We start from the raw sequence: 14,446 nt of genomic DNA, 5'->3' as shown, positions 1-14,446 counted from the left end.
GGGGTGGGGAGGCCTCCTAACAGGTAAAACTATCGGCCGAAACCGCTTACGCCCTACCGCACCCAAATAGCACCCTAACACAGTGTCTCCCCCCCCCCCCCCCATCCCATCTACCCCCAAATTATCCATACAGCTAACCGGGTGTTAGGATGATGTATGAAGGGAAGGAAGAGAGGGAATGATTGGAAGGGAATGATATGGAAATGAAAGCCTGCCAGTCGCGTCCTAGACGAAGTTGCTGGAAATGTATCTCTTTTGTTGATCATAGCGTTCACTGTTATTGATGTCGACGTATTGACTCCAAGGCGTCCCACAAAGCTCTTTGAGCACTCGCACTCACAACACCCGGGGGGTGGTGGTGTGCCACCCATACGGATGACAAATATCATTGCTATATAAACCATGAGGTCGTCCAGATGACCACTTGTCGTTAAATGGACTGCCCCAAGTATCAGTCCGGCTATTTTCTTTTATTTATAATTAATAGGGACTGATTGAGTTAATGCCAGTTTAAAACCTATTTAAATGTTTAAAAAGAAAAGTACATATATGGTTAAAACATTTGTTAAAATGCTAAGAGGAGATTAGCAACATATTTATTTATTATATGATTAGAAATAAAATTAAAAGAGAAGAGGGGTTGGTGCCACCTATGTGTAACCGGTCCCCTCCCTAATAATACATAACTCCATCACCAAATAACCATACATACATATGTACTAAGCCTGCGACGGCAGACAGGAAGTGCCGACACTGCCAGGTATGAGCACAACCAAAGTCCGCTGTCCGATGCCCTTCCATACACCATATATCCATCTCGTGCTGACAATAAATTAACTAAAAATATATATAAAGTTTTAAGAAGTGGAAAGGCCAATCGACACCTATGTGGCAGGGACTTTCCTGTCTTCCAACATTAAAAGACCATACCTTGTCCGAGACCAGGCCGAGGGCGGTAGCGCTGCTCCAAATAAACCAAATCAAGCAGGGGAGCCATCATTTAAACAAATTAAATTAAGTTCTACCATATAATCCTCCAAAATGGCTCCCTGTACACAGTTTTGTTCAGAACCCCATAATTTGTTTTTACAGTTAAAATCCCCAACAATAATTCTCTTATTTTTACTAACTTTATTAATATTACTAAGGTAATCTTGTAATGTTAATTTAGTAAAATGTCCCGGATGTACATAAACGTTAAATATATCTATAGATTCTTCACGGCCATGAATTGTTACACCCATGGCCTCAAGATTAGGTTTTGTTGCATTCAGAGATATGGGTGAGTAAGATAGGTCATTCCTGATGTATATAGCTACCCCTCCCCTACTGGTACATCCAGTATTGTGGTAGAACCCATAGTATCCTGGCAGATTTAAAATGAGTATAATATTTATGTTTATTTTTCTTGTTGTTAGTTACATTATTGGATAACCAGGTCTCCTGAATACAAACGATGTCTATCTTGATCTTAGAGTCCCCGAGGTGCTTCTTTAACTCGTCCCCCCTGCCAGGGGATCTCAGGCCCCTAGCATTCCACTGCAAAAGAGCTAAGCCTTTAAAAAAATTTAACTGCTTATTTTTATCTTTATTGTTATTTATATTAGACAATCCTAAAGGTACCCTATTTAAATCTACTCTGTCTCCCATTATGGGTGTGGAGCAATACTAGCTTTTTGAATATTATATTAATATATACTCTTCAAAAGAAGAAACGCAAAACCACATTGTCGTAACATTTGGAGAATTGATTTAATTATTGAATGGTGAGTCCGATAATTACCAAATGTTGCAGGATTGTTCACAATTCACTCTAGTCCATTGTGAGTAAGTGATAGGACACACCACCAAGGTCAAGGTCATCTGGAGTCAATACCGGGTGTGGCCTCCGCGTGTGTTGACAACTGCCTGGCACCGCCTGCCCATTGAAGCAACCAGAGTACGGATGACGTCCCGGGGGATGGTGGCCCACTCGGCCTGCAAGGCTGCTGCCAGCTCGGGCAGGGTCTGGGGCTGTGGTTGTCGCTGTCGGAGGCGTCGGTCCAACTCGTCCCATAGATGCTCAATTGGGTTCAAATCCGGTGATATCGATGGCCAAGGAAGGACATTAATGTTGTTGTTCTGTAGGAAAGCCGTTGTGAGACGTGCTGTGTGAGGCCTGGCGTTGTCATGTTGGAACACTGCGTTGGCGTTGGCCATAACTGGAACGATGTGTGGCCGGAGGATCTGGTCAATGTAGCCCTGTGCATTCAGGTTGCCCTGCACGTGGACCAGGTCAGTTCTGCCAGTGTGTGAGATGGCTGCCCACACCATGACACTACCCCCGCCGAATCTGTCCACTTCCTGCACGCAGTTTGCCGCATAACGTTCACCACGACGCCTATACACGCGACATCTTCCATCATGACGTCGGAGCAGAAATCGGGACTCGTCACTGAACCACACCTGTCTCCATCGCAGTTGAGGCCATTGTCGATGAATCTGGCACCACTGCAGTCGGAGTCGACGGTGTTGTGGTGTTAAGATGACACCTCGAACTGGACGTCTGGCACGAATTCCTACCTCACGTAGGCGGTTCCGTACGGTCTGGTCGGATATCCTGTGCAAACCTGGTATTGCTGCGGCTGTGGAGGTGGCAGTAGTCAATCGTTCCCGAAGGTGGCGTACCCGGATGTAGCGGTCCTGCCCGGGGGTAGTGACCCGTGGTCGACCGGATCTAGGGAGGTCACGTGTTGATCCATGTTGCTGGTAACGGTCCCACAGTCTGGAGATGGTGCTTGGGGACACATGGAATGCCCTGGCAACGGCCGTTCTGGATTCGCCTGCGTCTAGTCGGCCGATGGCATTGTTTCTCTGCGGTTCACTGAGACGTGGCATGTCCTGGATTGTCAACTGTCGGCCAGATACAGAGGCCAGGCAAGCGAACACCCTGCACTTTTATACTGTCGGTGTTCATGTTGCACGTGCAGACAACGCACGTGCAGTGGTGACATGGTTTGCACGTGGCTGCGTTTTTGCGAATATTCACATTTTGGAACTTTATTGTACAGTAGCTGCGTTTTATCGAATGTAACCGTGGGAATGTGTTTGGGATATGCAATTACCTTATATTCACAAAGCATGAACCGGTAGGAAACATAAAATCGGAGTTATAACCCATTTGTACCCTTTTGCGTTTCTTTTTTTGAAGAGTATATAATTTAGTCCACACTATGATGATTAGGTGATGAGACAGATGCTGACTCAGCTGTAGTGCAGTGGAACCATTTACGGTTGCCCTCTAGAGCCGTGGGGCCACACACCAGTATCCCTAGATATTGTTGCATGGATTTACATGCCATAAGGGTGGCATCTTTAACTACTTCCCGAGTGATCATCAGTGCCTTAGCCCCTCCCAAGGAATCATTTAAGTATAAACCGGTCAAAACCCTCATTAGCTGAAAGGCTGTGACCGGTCAGTTGGGGTCATTAGATGACCTTTGTGGTTGGGGGGGGGGGGGGGGGGTTGTTGGTATGATTTATTGTGAAGGCCAGAAATGTTGTTATTGTTTACCCTGTGTGGCCCTGCTCAGCTTACTCACAGGCGCTGTACCCTAGGGGCCCCTGTATCACCCATCTCTCTGGTATAGAGGATGTGCATGGCCTCTTTGTAGTAGGAGTACTCTTGGCTATTGGTGCAGTGCTCCTGTTTACAATTGGCACATTTCACTGGGTTGGTACACGGGTTATTGGGGCCCCTTTTGGGATGTTTGCTGCCACACCGGAAACAGGTAGGATCTCCCTGGGAACGGCATTTCTTAATGTTATGGCCCCACCTCTGGCACTGAGCGCATTTGATTGCTTTAGGCCTAAACCGGAGTAGGGGGTAGGGTTGGCGTTTAAACAAGAGGGTGTCGACACAGCTTTCAGGGCTTCTAAGCAAGATGTCCCAATAGCTGTTCCGCCACACTGTTAAATTTTGAATATCTAAATCAGGATTCTCCCGTGATACCACCGCCTGAATTTGAGCCGCTGACATGGGTCCCATCGGCATTTTCACTAAGCGGCGCCCGGAAAAATCTTGACCAGGTTTATCTTTATTAATGGTAACTTTAGCCATTTTAGGTTGCACTGTTTGAAAGCTATTTTCATTAGGGACGTCAGAGGCTTGTTGTTGGACCACCCCAGAACCGCCCCTAGCGGGTTGAACTTCCGTGTAAAACGGACTTGGTACCTGCGAGCCATTTTAGGTTGCACTGTTTGAAAGCTATTTTCATTAGGGGCGTCAGAGGCTTGTTGTTGGACCACCCCAGAACCGCCCCTAGCGGGTTGAACTTCCGTGTAAAACGGACTTGGTACCTGCGAGCTGGTAGTAAGGAGGGGTGTGTCCAAAAGCCTTAGGTGCAAGTTCCGGGTATTCAGAATTAAAAGATGGAATTCTTTTCCTAGGTATTGGTGCCTCCCCCAGGGGAGTGGATTTAAGAGTTGGTTTACATTTAGCATGGGGAGCTGGGGCTGTGTCAGTAGAGTGTAAAAAATCTTTCCGTGCTATAGGTTTTTTGTGCTCCCCGAATAATGCTCTTTTTAGTTTTGTTTTTAAGGTGTTTAGTTTCATTACTATCTTCTTGGGGAGCTTGAAAGTTTACTAAAGGCCAACAGATTTCCACCCTCTCATTAGTGTCTGCCCATACACTTGGGCTACAACTGTATTCTCCGCTCTTTGTTTTGTGTGTTTATTATGGCCACGAGTCTGGCTAAGCGGTGGACATGTCAACACAACTTCGGCGGTCTCCGTAGTACGAAAGGTAAGCGAAAGGGACGGAGATCCCTGAAGTGTGTGTTTGTCGTCACTGTTTAGTAATGTTCGGGTTGAGTCGGAGGTGTTGTTTATGTTTTCCACGTGTGCTGGCGATCGCATTTCTAGTAAGTGAGATACCGCGCGGACCTGAACGGTGCCACTTACTTCCACCGCACTGTATTGTACATCCACTGGCTTGGAACTTGTGATATTGTCACGTATACTTTGGCTAAGTCCCAGCCCTTTGGTGTAACACCTATCTGTCGGAGTAGAGTCTAGGCGGGTGGGGGAGAGGTTAAGCTGACTTCTAAGTGTTTGCAGTTCTGTGGAACAGGTCTCGAGTAGTACATTCACTGTGAGGTTTTCTATCTCATAGGGGCGTAACTCCAACAGACTACCAAGTTTGAGTAAAGGTATGTCGGAGTCGGAACGGACAAAGGTACTACTGCCGGGAAGACTTGTAAAGTAAAAGACAGTGGCTTCTAGTCCCAGATCAGTTAATAACTGAATCTGCGCAATGGACTCTTGAAAGAATACATACTCGTATGTGGTGGGGTTAACTCCGGCAAAGAGAACTTGTCTCAGTCCGGCAGTGGGGGATGGGGATGGCACTGGGGGGGATGGCACTATGTTATGAATCTTACATTTCTTACTAATGTTGTCAGTGATTTTTAATGCTTAAATTTTGGTCTTCAAGTGCATCAAATCTATTGCTAACAGAAATGAGGTACTCACCCAAGTCTTCGTCTTGTTCTTGGGGGGGGGGGGGGTGTCAGGGATCGAGCTCTTCGCTTTCGTTGGCCCTCCACAAAAGGCGTGGGTGGGGGAATGACCTTCCTTCTCCTGGTGGGTTGGTCGGCTTTTCCTCACATGATGGTGGTGGTGTAGGCAATCTTGGTGTCCCCGGCTCCTCCCCCATTGATGTTTCCTGTTGGGTGCTTACCCTACCTTGAACACATAAGTCTGACACAGAACACGGGGGTGGGGAACAATTAGTATTTATTTCAGTAGGGGGTTCTTCTGGGGTAGTTGATTCGCTCTCCTCCGACTTAACTATAAAAAGGTGTTCATCATCTTCTTCAGGCAGTGGAGTGTTGATACCAATCGCGATATCAGCCTTCACCTCCATCCCCCGGGGGGGTGGGGGTGAATCCAAATTTTGTGACGGAACAACGGAAACATCCGGGTTGGAGTTATACTTGGCGTGGTATGATTCAGCCAGTATCGATCGAAGTTGTGTTTGGTATTGACGGGATACCAGCGTGTTGGAGTCTTTGCATGAGGAGGTGGAGGCATCTAGTGGGTTGGAATGTGAAATACCATCATCAGAACTATCGCCACATTCTGGGTTACTCCAACTTAACTCAGAATTGTGGCAGCATTTATTTAAGTTGGAGGATTGGGTTGGATTATGTTTTTCTAACTTATTGTCATCTACACCTATGGTTGACCCTATACCGGAAATATCATTTAGTGATGGAGGACAAGCCACCATTTTGTTTTACAAATAGTTGTAGTTTGGCCTAAAATTAGTTTTTGTTAATTATTTAAATAATTCTAACTATTTTAAGACTTTTGAAAGTGACAAATTTTAGAACTAACAATCAATATTGCTCTACAGTCAGCTGGCACTGGCGCAAAATAGTATTAAGGGTTAAATTTCTAGTTTTAAATTAAACAATAAGTAGTAACAATAGCCTATCTTTAAACAAAGGAAAATGGAGGTCGGACGTGATCGTAAACCTTAAAAAGTGGGTATTTCAATTCCTAATTGAATTCCTTTCGTCTCGGCTAAGTAAAACTTACTAATTACAGTGCGGCTGGGCGGCTGGTGACTTAAAGGAGGGGACAATTAAGGCATTTGGCCTGGTATGCATATTCAACGATATATAATGCACATTATTGCTTAATATCAACAAGTTTAATCATATAGTTAATTAATAAAACGGTTAAATGTGACGGCTATTATATATAACGGGCGCAGCCATTTTGTACCATCCCAGTGAATACGCCCTCTGGCGAGCTGGTGGTTACGTAATACCTAACGTGTCGAACTGAAGAAACAAAACATACCTGATTTTTGCAGATGCATCGCAATGTTCTGTAATTTTATACATCCTAGTAAGCCAGTACCAATTATATATTATTTTTCAATACAAAATAAACCACCATTGTCAAAGTGTTAAAATAACTGTATTATGTTTCATACATAAATTAACCCACGTACTGAAACAATAATCGGAGTGTTTTCTTGGTTAATTAGTCTTTTCTTTCCGTGGCCTTTATTATACTATCAAGTCATTTATGTTGTTTTACAAGTCAGGTTGATGAAAGCGAAGTGCTTTGTCGTAAATTAGAGCGTTTGTTTACACTGTGCATAGAGAAGATGGACGGAGCTGACGTCACTTCGCCCCAAGCTATACCACCGGACGTCACAAAAACGAAACAAAATGGCTGCCCCCAGTTAGCAGGAATAATCATGTTTTTTTATTAACTCTAAAGTTACGCGTTTTTCATTTGTTAAAGTGTCAGTATGTGTTGGTGGTCCAGGTATGCATCTTTCCAACACATAAGGCTCTTGTTTGAGTTAACTCTACCTTTAAGAAGTATGCACAGTGGCATTTAACTAAATTTTCTTCAACTTGTTGCAGCTTCTTGCTAACACGACCTCTCGCCACAGCGTCAAACAGGGAAAAAAAAGAGAATCGAATGAAAGTATAGAATGACAAAGTAAAAAACGCAGCAGTTAAACTTAGTAACTATTTATTGGTTAGGAGCGAGACATAGCCCAGTGGTAAAGCACTCGCTTGATGTGCGGTTCCATTTCCTATTTATTGGTTTGTCAAGATTTTATATTATTATCTATAGAAAAAACCAAATCAAGTTTAGTCATATCAGTTGTTCAGTCATTATGCCATTTCCTTTGTTGAAAGGTGTTTGAAAAAGTGATTGTTCTTATATTTAAGCTTTTTGAAGTGTGTACATTTTGCACATTAAATGTTTTATAATGAATGCCGTTATTAAGAGTTGATTTTAGGTCCTAAAAAGAGGAAAGATTACAAAATCTTTTTAAACTGCTACTTGCATTGTGACATCAAAGCTATGTAAGAATGTTCTATATTTTATAATTGACATTAAGTACTCACCTTCTTGTGAAGGTTTTTTACCTGTTTGGCATTTAATTCACTGGACCTACATAAAAATCTGTATAACAGAATTTTGGTTTAACAATTTACAGAAATGTAATCCGGTTGTTGCGTAACGGGAATATAGAGGTGAACTCTAAGAAGGACGATGTGTCATGGCATGACAAGTCTGGTATCAACCCTTGGAGCTTGAAGTGCCACAAAGAAAACCTGTCCAAACTGAGTCGAGTGGGCCAGGACATGAACAAGTGCAGTATCCTTTACAATATACATAAACTTGTATGACAAGTGTTTCTATAAAATATACATCAACTCATACGACAAGTGTTTCTTATAAAATATACATCAACTCGTACGACAAGTGTTTCTTATAAAATATACATCAACTCGTACGACAAGTGTTTCTATAAAATATACATCAACTCGTACGACAAGCATTTCTTATAAAATATACATCAACTCGTACGAAGTGTTTCTATAAAATATACATCAACTCGTACGACGTGTTTCTTATCAAATATACATCAACTCATACGACAAGTGATTTTTATAAAATATACATCAACTCGTACGACAAGTGTTTCTATAAAATATACATCGACTCGTACGACAAGTGTTTCTTATAAAATATACATCAACTCGTACGACAAGTGTTTCTTATAAAATATACATCAACTCGTACGATAAGTGTTTCTATAAAATATACATCAACTCGTACAACAAGTATTTCTTATAAAATATACATCAACTCGTATGAAGTGTTTCTTATAAAATATACATCAACTCATACGACAAGTGTTTCTATAAAATATACATCAACTCATACGACATGTTTCTTATAAAATATACATCAACAAGTGTTTCTTATAAAATATACATCAACTCGTACAACAAGTGTTTGTTATAAAATATACATCAACTCGTGCGACAAGTGTTTCTTATAAAATTTTCATCAACTCGTACGACAAGTGTTTGTTATAAAATATACATCAACTCGTATGATAAGTGTTTCTTATAAAATATACATCAACTCGTATGACAATTGTTTCTTATAAAATATACATCAACTCATACGACAAGTGTTTCTTATAAAATATACATCAACTTGTATGACAAGTGTTTCTTATAAAATATACATCAACTCGTACAACAAGTGTTTCTTATAAAATATACATCAACTCGTGTGACAAGTGTTTCTTATAAAATGTACATCAACTCATACGACAAGTGTTTCTTATAAAATATACATCAACTCGTATGATAAGTGTTTGTTATAAAATATACATCAACTCGTATGATAAGTGTTTCTTATCAAATATATATCGGCTTGTACGACAAGTGTTTCTTATAAAATATAACACTTCGGCTTGAAAAACATTTACTCAACAGAATTTTTATTTTATTTTTGTCCATTTTTTTTTTCTAGTTTAGATTCACTCTTTGTATTCACTGTAATTTTTAGAATAAAAGGTAATGAGCCGAATTTACAAAGCCTGTTTTTCTTAAACACAGGTGTTTAAGCATTGTAAATGTATATAGTTACACACACGTAAGTCATAAACAGGCTTTTTAAATTCTGCCCAATCTGTTTAGTTATCATGAAAATAGAGGTCTTGATATGCCTAAACTATACAATTATTTTTAGACTTTTTTACTGGACTTTTTGATTGATAGATTTTTTTTGGTATGTACTGTCCTCTGTCTTAAAAAGTGCATATAAAATATTCATTGCTCCTTTTTCAGTGGGAGTAGTCTATAATGTATCAGCAAATAGCTGTAGTTTAAAACACGCTGAAGTGTCGATAAACAAATATTCTTTTTCATTCCTCAACGGTGATCAGAATTTATATTACTAGAAAACGTAGTTGCTCAATTTAAGAATCCCTGTGTTCTTGACCTCAAGATGGGCACACGGCAACATGGTGATGACGCTTCGCCTCAGAAAAAAGATCTTCAGGTGAAGAAGTGTGCAGCCACAACATCTAAGTGCCTAGGAATGCGGCTTGGTGGAATGCAGGTCAGTACATGTACAGAATGAATTAATGAATGAATGTTTTAACGACACCCCAGCACGAAAAACACATCGGCCACTGGGTGTCAAACTACGGTAGATGCAAAACATCAATTGATGATCAACAAAAATTTAAATTTAAACAAAAACACAGTGCAAAGAACCACACAAAAACACAAACTTCACAGACAGACACTGACCCCAACTCAAAACTTCAATTTTGTGCTGTATTGGCCATTCTCATAGAGAATGTTACACCCATGCACCACGGTGAGGTTACAGCATGCGTAGGGGTACATGTACAGTGACAGGACTTTAGATTGCATCAAAAGAAAGAAATGTTTTATTTAACGATGCACTCAACACATTTTATTTACGGTTATATGGCGTCAGACATATGGTTAAGGACCACACAGATTTTAAGAGGAAACCCACTGTCGCCACTACCTGGGCTACTCTTTCCGATTAGCAACAAGGGATCTTTTATTTACACTTCCCACAGGCAGGATAGCACAAACCGTGGCCTTTGTTGAACCAGTTATGGATCACTGGTCGGTGCAAGTGGTTTACACCTACCCATTGAGCCTTGCGGAGCACTCACTCAGGGTTTGGAGTCGGTATCTGGATGAAAAATCCCATGCCTCAATTGGGATCCAAACCCAGTACCTACCAGCCTGTAGACTGATGGCCTAATCACGACGCCACCGAGGCCGGTAGATTGCATCAAAGTCAAGGCGATAAACGTTGTGCTAGTACAAACATGGTAACCTCAAAACATTTCACCTTAAAACCACTGAAATGTTAAGTTTAATTAGATTAAAATAACTTGAAATGCATTTGTGAATATTGACGACTCTACAGCAGCTGTTAATGACTACTGAACTAAAATGACATTCCTGCGATCAGATAAGACAAAAGTCTCCGTTGTGCCCAAATTAGTGAGATACAAAGCTGCGAGTGAAACCCTCTAAACCAGACACTCACAGGACCAAGTATAAAGTCATGTGTTTAAGGGGTATTCAGTTTATGGAGGTTCTGTTCTTTATTGATAGTTAAAAAGCGACCATGAGAAACATCTGGTTAACAGAGGGTCTGGTTTAGAGGGGTTTCACTGTGTTATGATGACTGACCTTTTTTCTTCTCTTTTTTTATTTAAAGTAAAAATATTATTTAATTTTATAAACAATTTCTTTTTAACAAATGTTTTTAATGTGAGGGTTTTTCATATATTTTGTGGGTATTATTACACTTGATTGAATTTCACGAAATGAAATAAACACAAAGAGTTAAAAAAAAATATTGATTGATTGAAAACATATTTTGTAGCACAAAGAACAAAACGGATAGGGCCCAAGTTTGACAAGTTACATGGCCTTCTTCTACGTACATCCAACATGTGTCTGTCAATTAATTTATTTTATTTTATTTTTGGTAGGTCTATCAACCTGATTAAAAATATATTTTGTAGCACAAAGAACAAAACAGATAGAGCCCAAGTTTGACAAGTTACATGACCTTCTGTGTCTGTCAATTAATTTTATTTTATTTTATTTTATTTTTGGTAGGTCTATCAACCAAAAACTGGAACATATATCACCCATGATAAATATTATGGACGCAGTCTGAACACTGAAGGCTTTCAGCAGGCCCTCTACCAGTTCCTGCACAACGGGTTCGAACTGCGGAGCTCGCTGATCGAGCCGATCATCCAGCGTCTGGTGAAACTGTCACACATCATACAGCAGCAAGACACATTCCGCTTTTACTCCAGCTCCTTGCTCATCCTCTACGATGGGGCGTACCGGACAGCAGACCACCACGCAGGGGAAGCCAGCGCCAATTCCAGGCCGCATACCGTGCACGATGACGAAGTCGCCACAGGAGACAAGGACAAGGAAAATGGCGATTGTATGGACAAGACGGAAGACAAGCTTGATGTCAGGATGATAGACTTCAGTCACGCCACCTTCGATGGCTTCGACGACGATCTCATTCACACTGGACCCCATTCCGGTTATCTGTTCGGTTTAGACAACCTGATTAGAATGTTCCGTGCTTTACAGGCCGACTGCAGTCGAGGACTGTAGTCAGTATTTGACAATTTCACAAGTGACTTACAATTTTCTACTTGATTATGAACAGTAATTTGTTATGAATGTTTTTTTAATTTAAAAAAAATCAGGGTTCATACGGGTTCATATGGAAATCGAGGAAAGTAATCGGATTTGTATTTGCTATTTTTGCAGGTCTGGAATGACATAGAGGTTGGAGTTAGGTTCTGAAAAGTCATGGAAGTCGAAAATTAGTTTTTTAAATTTTAATTCAAAATAACACAAATAAGATATACAATTCATATCCAAACATAGTAATTTTGTTAGACATTTAGATTATGTTAAATACATGCCTTTATTTAAAGTTTTGGAATTTACTTAATAAATAAGTGTTTGAAGCCTCGAAAATATGAAGAACAGTGTTTTTATAACTGTTCAATGAAATTTTAATAATAGGAAAAATACAGACAACGGATAGCAAAAGAATTTAAAATAAATTTTGCTTATGCATTTTATTTTGCTTATTTTTCTACATGCATAATTGTATTAATGAAATTCAATAATAATAAATGCATATCATACCTTTTAGTTCTAAGCACTTGTAATGTTAATCAGGAAACAAAATGTGTGTGTATACATTTTGCATTGTTCACACCCAACGTCAAGTCACAAAAGTTATAGGCACACCTTATTTCTATTGCAAATATGTATTGCATATATCAGCAGGAACATGTGCAAGGGTACGTATTCACGAAAATGGCATATCGGCATATCGCAGTATTAATCCAGTTTTCAGTTGGTCTATTTAGGTTTATTTGTGATAATATAGCACAATAATAATTGATTCTAGCAGATTTTTGATAGTAGATTCTTCATTTTTATCGTTTTGGGAGTCGCTGAACTATTATCAAAACTTGACAAACATTATATATTTAATATTCTTTTTTTGTTACTTTTTCATTGGAATCAAAATATTAAAAATGGCAAAAGTGGCTTCTTAGTTTGTCGAGATAATTTTTAAAACTGAGTAACCAATTTGACCAACTGAAACTGGAAAAAGCTCATTCTATCTAGTCTGGGATAAATTGCAGTATTTGCTTGTCCACTTGGGGAAGTAGTTGGTTCCATGTCAGATAATTGTATTTATGTTTTCAGCAATAACTGTTTAATACCAGAGTATAAGAAATAACTTCTCATTTACGTTTTTCTGTCTTATTCAGTGGCCTTGTTAACAAAGCAGTAACGGGTCAAATTGTTGGTTTTGTGTTTTTGCAATTTCGTCAATGTTTAATAAAAAATGATTGTCATCTTATATGTATAGGTGTGTTTGTGTGTGTGTATATATCTATATATATATATACACACACACACACACACACACACACACACACACACACACACACACACAGAGAGACCGGCACACACCCACACTCACACAGGCAGACACACACACACACAGACACACAGGTGTGTGTGATATGAATTTTGTTATACATGTCTACACTACAGTGGTGAAAAAAGGCATCATTGTGGCTGTTAGTCATTTGATTGGAATTGTTTTTTAATTATTAAAAAATATCCTGGAATCAGTAACCTATTATATTGATATGGGTTGTAATGGTTACAAATTAGTGACTTCGTTAGTACTAATGTACAGTTAGCTAATTCAGGGATTTTTCCACAGGGTAAAATCACATTAAAAAATGGGTAAAAATGTGTACAGGGTATAGATCTGTAATTTTAAAATTGCAGTGACATTGTATTGAAAAAATAGTTTTACAATTGTTTAAGTAATATCTACATTTTCCATACGATTAACATACAACAGTGAAACCCAGGCTTAGTTCATTTATCATTATTGGTAACTATTCAACAAAGTGATGTGATGAAGGGTAAAATGGACTGAACCATTAATACTGAACACTGAAAAAAATCTTGACAGAAACCATGACGTGACATATTTTTAACTGAATTGGTTTTGTTTCTAGTCCCACAGGCTGGTAGGTACTGGGTTCGGATCCCAGTCGAGGCTTGGAATTTTTAATCCAGATACCGACTCCAAACCCTGAGTGAGTGCTCCACAAGGCTCAATGGGTAGGTGTAAACCACTTGCACCGACCAGTGATCCATAACTGGTTCAACAAAGGCCATGGTTTGTGCTATCCTGCCTGTGGGAAGCGCAAATAAAAGATCCCTTGCTGCCTGTCGTAAAAGAGTAGCCTATGTGGCGACAGTGGGTTTCCTCTAAAAAAATCTGTGTGGTCCTTAACCATATGTCTGACGCCATATAACCGTAAATAAAAATGTGTTGAGTGCGTCGTTAAATAAAACACTTCTTTCTTTCTTTGTTTCTAGTCCCAGATAGCTAAAATAATTACTTTCTTTATTATGTATATCACATACCACACTGTTTCAAAAAGATACATAAAATAAAGCTAATTTTAAAGAATAGTTATTTTAC

General features: G+C 39.8%; 1 protein-coding gene across 2 annotated transcripts in view; it reads left to right on the top strand.

The window, feature by feature from the left end:
* The window catches only part of LOC121374343 (inositol hexakisphosphate kinase 1-like), a 37,056-nt gene extending 22,959 nt beyond the window's left edge, over positions 1-14,097 (top strand). For both annotated transcript variants that reach the window (XM_041501416.1, XM_041501415.1), the window contains exons 4-6: positions 8,016-8,176; positions 9,765-9,940; positions 11,500-14,097. In XM_041501416.1, coding sequence (XP_041357350.1) covers positions 8,016-8,176; positions 9,765-9,940; positions 11,500-12,021 — 859 coding nt within the window. In that variant the 3' untranslated portion in view covers positions 12,022-14,097. The remainder of the gene's footprint in view (positions 1-8,015; positions 8,177-9,764; positions 9,941-11,499) is intronic.
* Positions 14,098-14,446: the final 349 nt, after the last annotated feature.

The sequence above is a fragment of the Gigantopelta aegis genome, chromosome 6 (assembly GCF_016097555.1).
Source record: "Gigantopelta aegis isolate Gae_Host chromosome 6, Gae_host_genome, whole genome shotgun sequence".
In the NCBI taxonomy this organism is placed as follows: Eukaryota; Metazoa; Mollusca; class Gastropoda; order Neomphalida; family Peltospiridae; genus Gigantopelta; species Gigantopelta aegis.
This window is presented reverse-complemented; position numbering and strand designations above follow the sequence as displayed.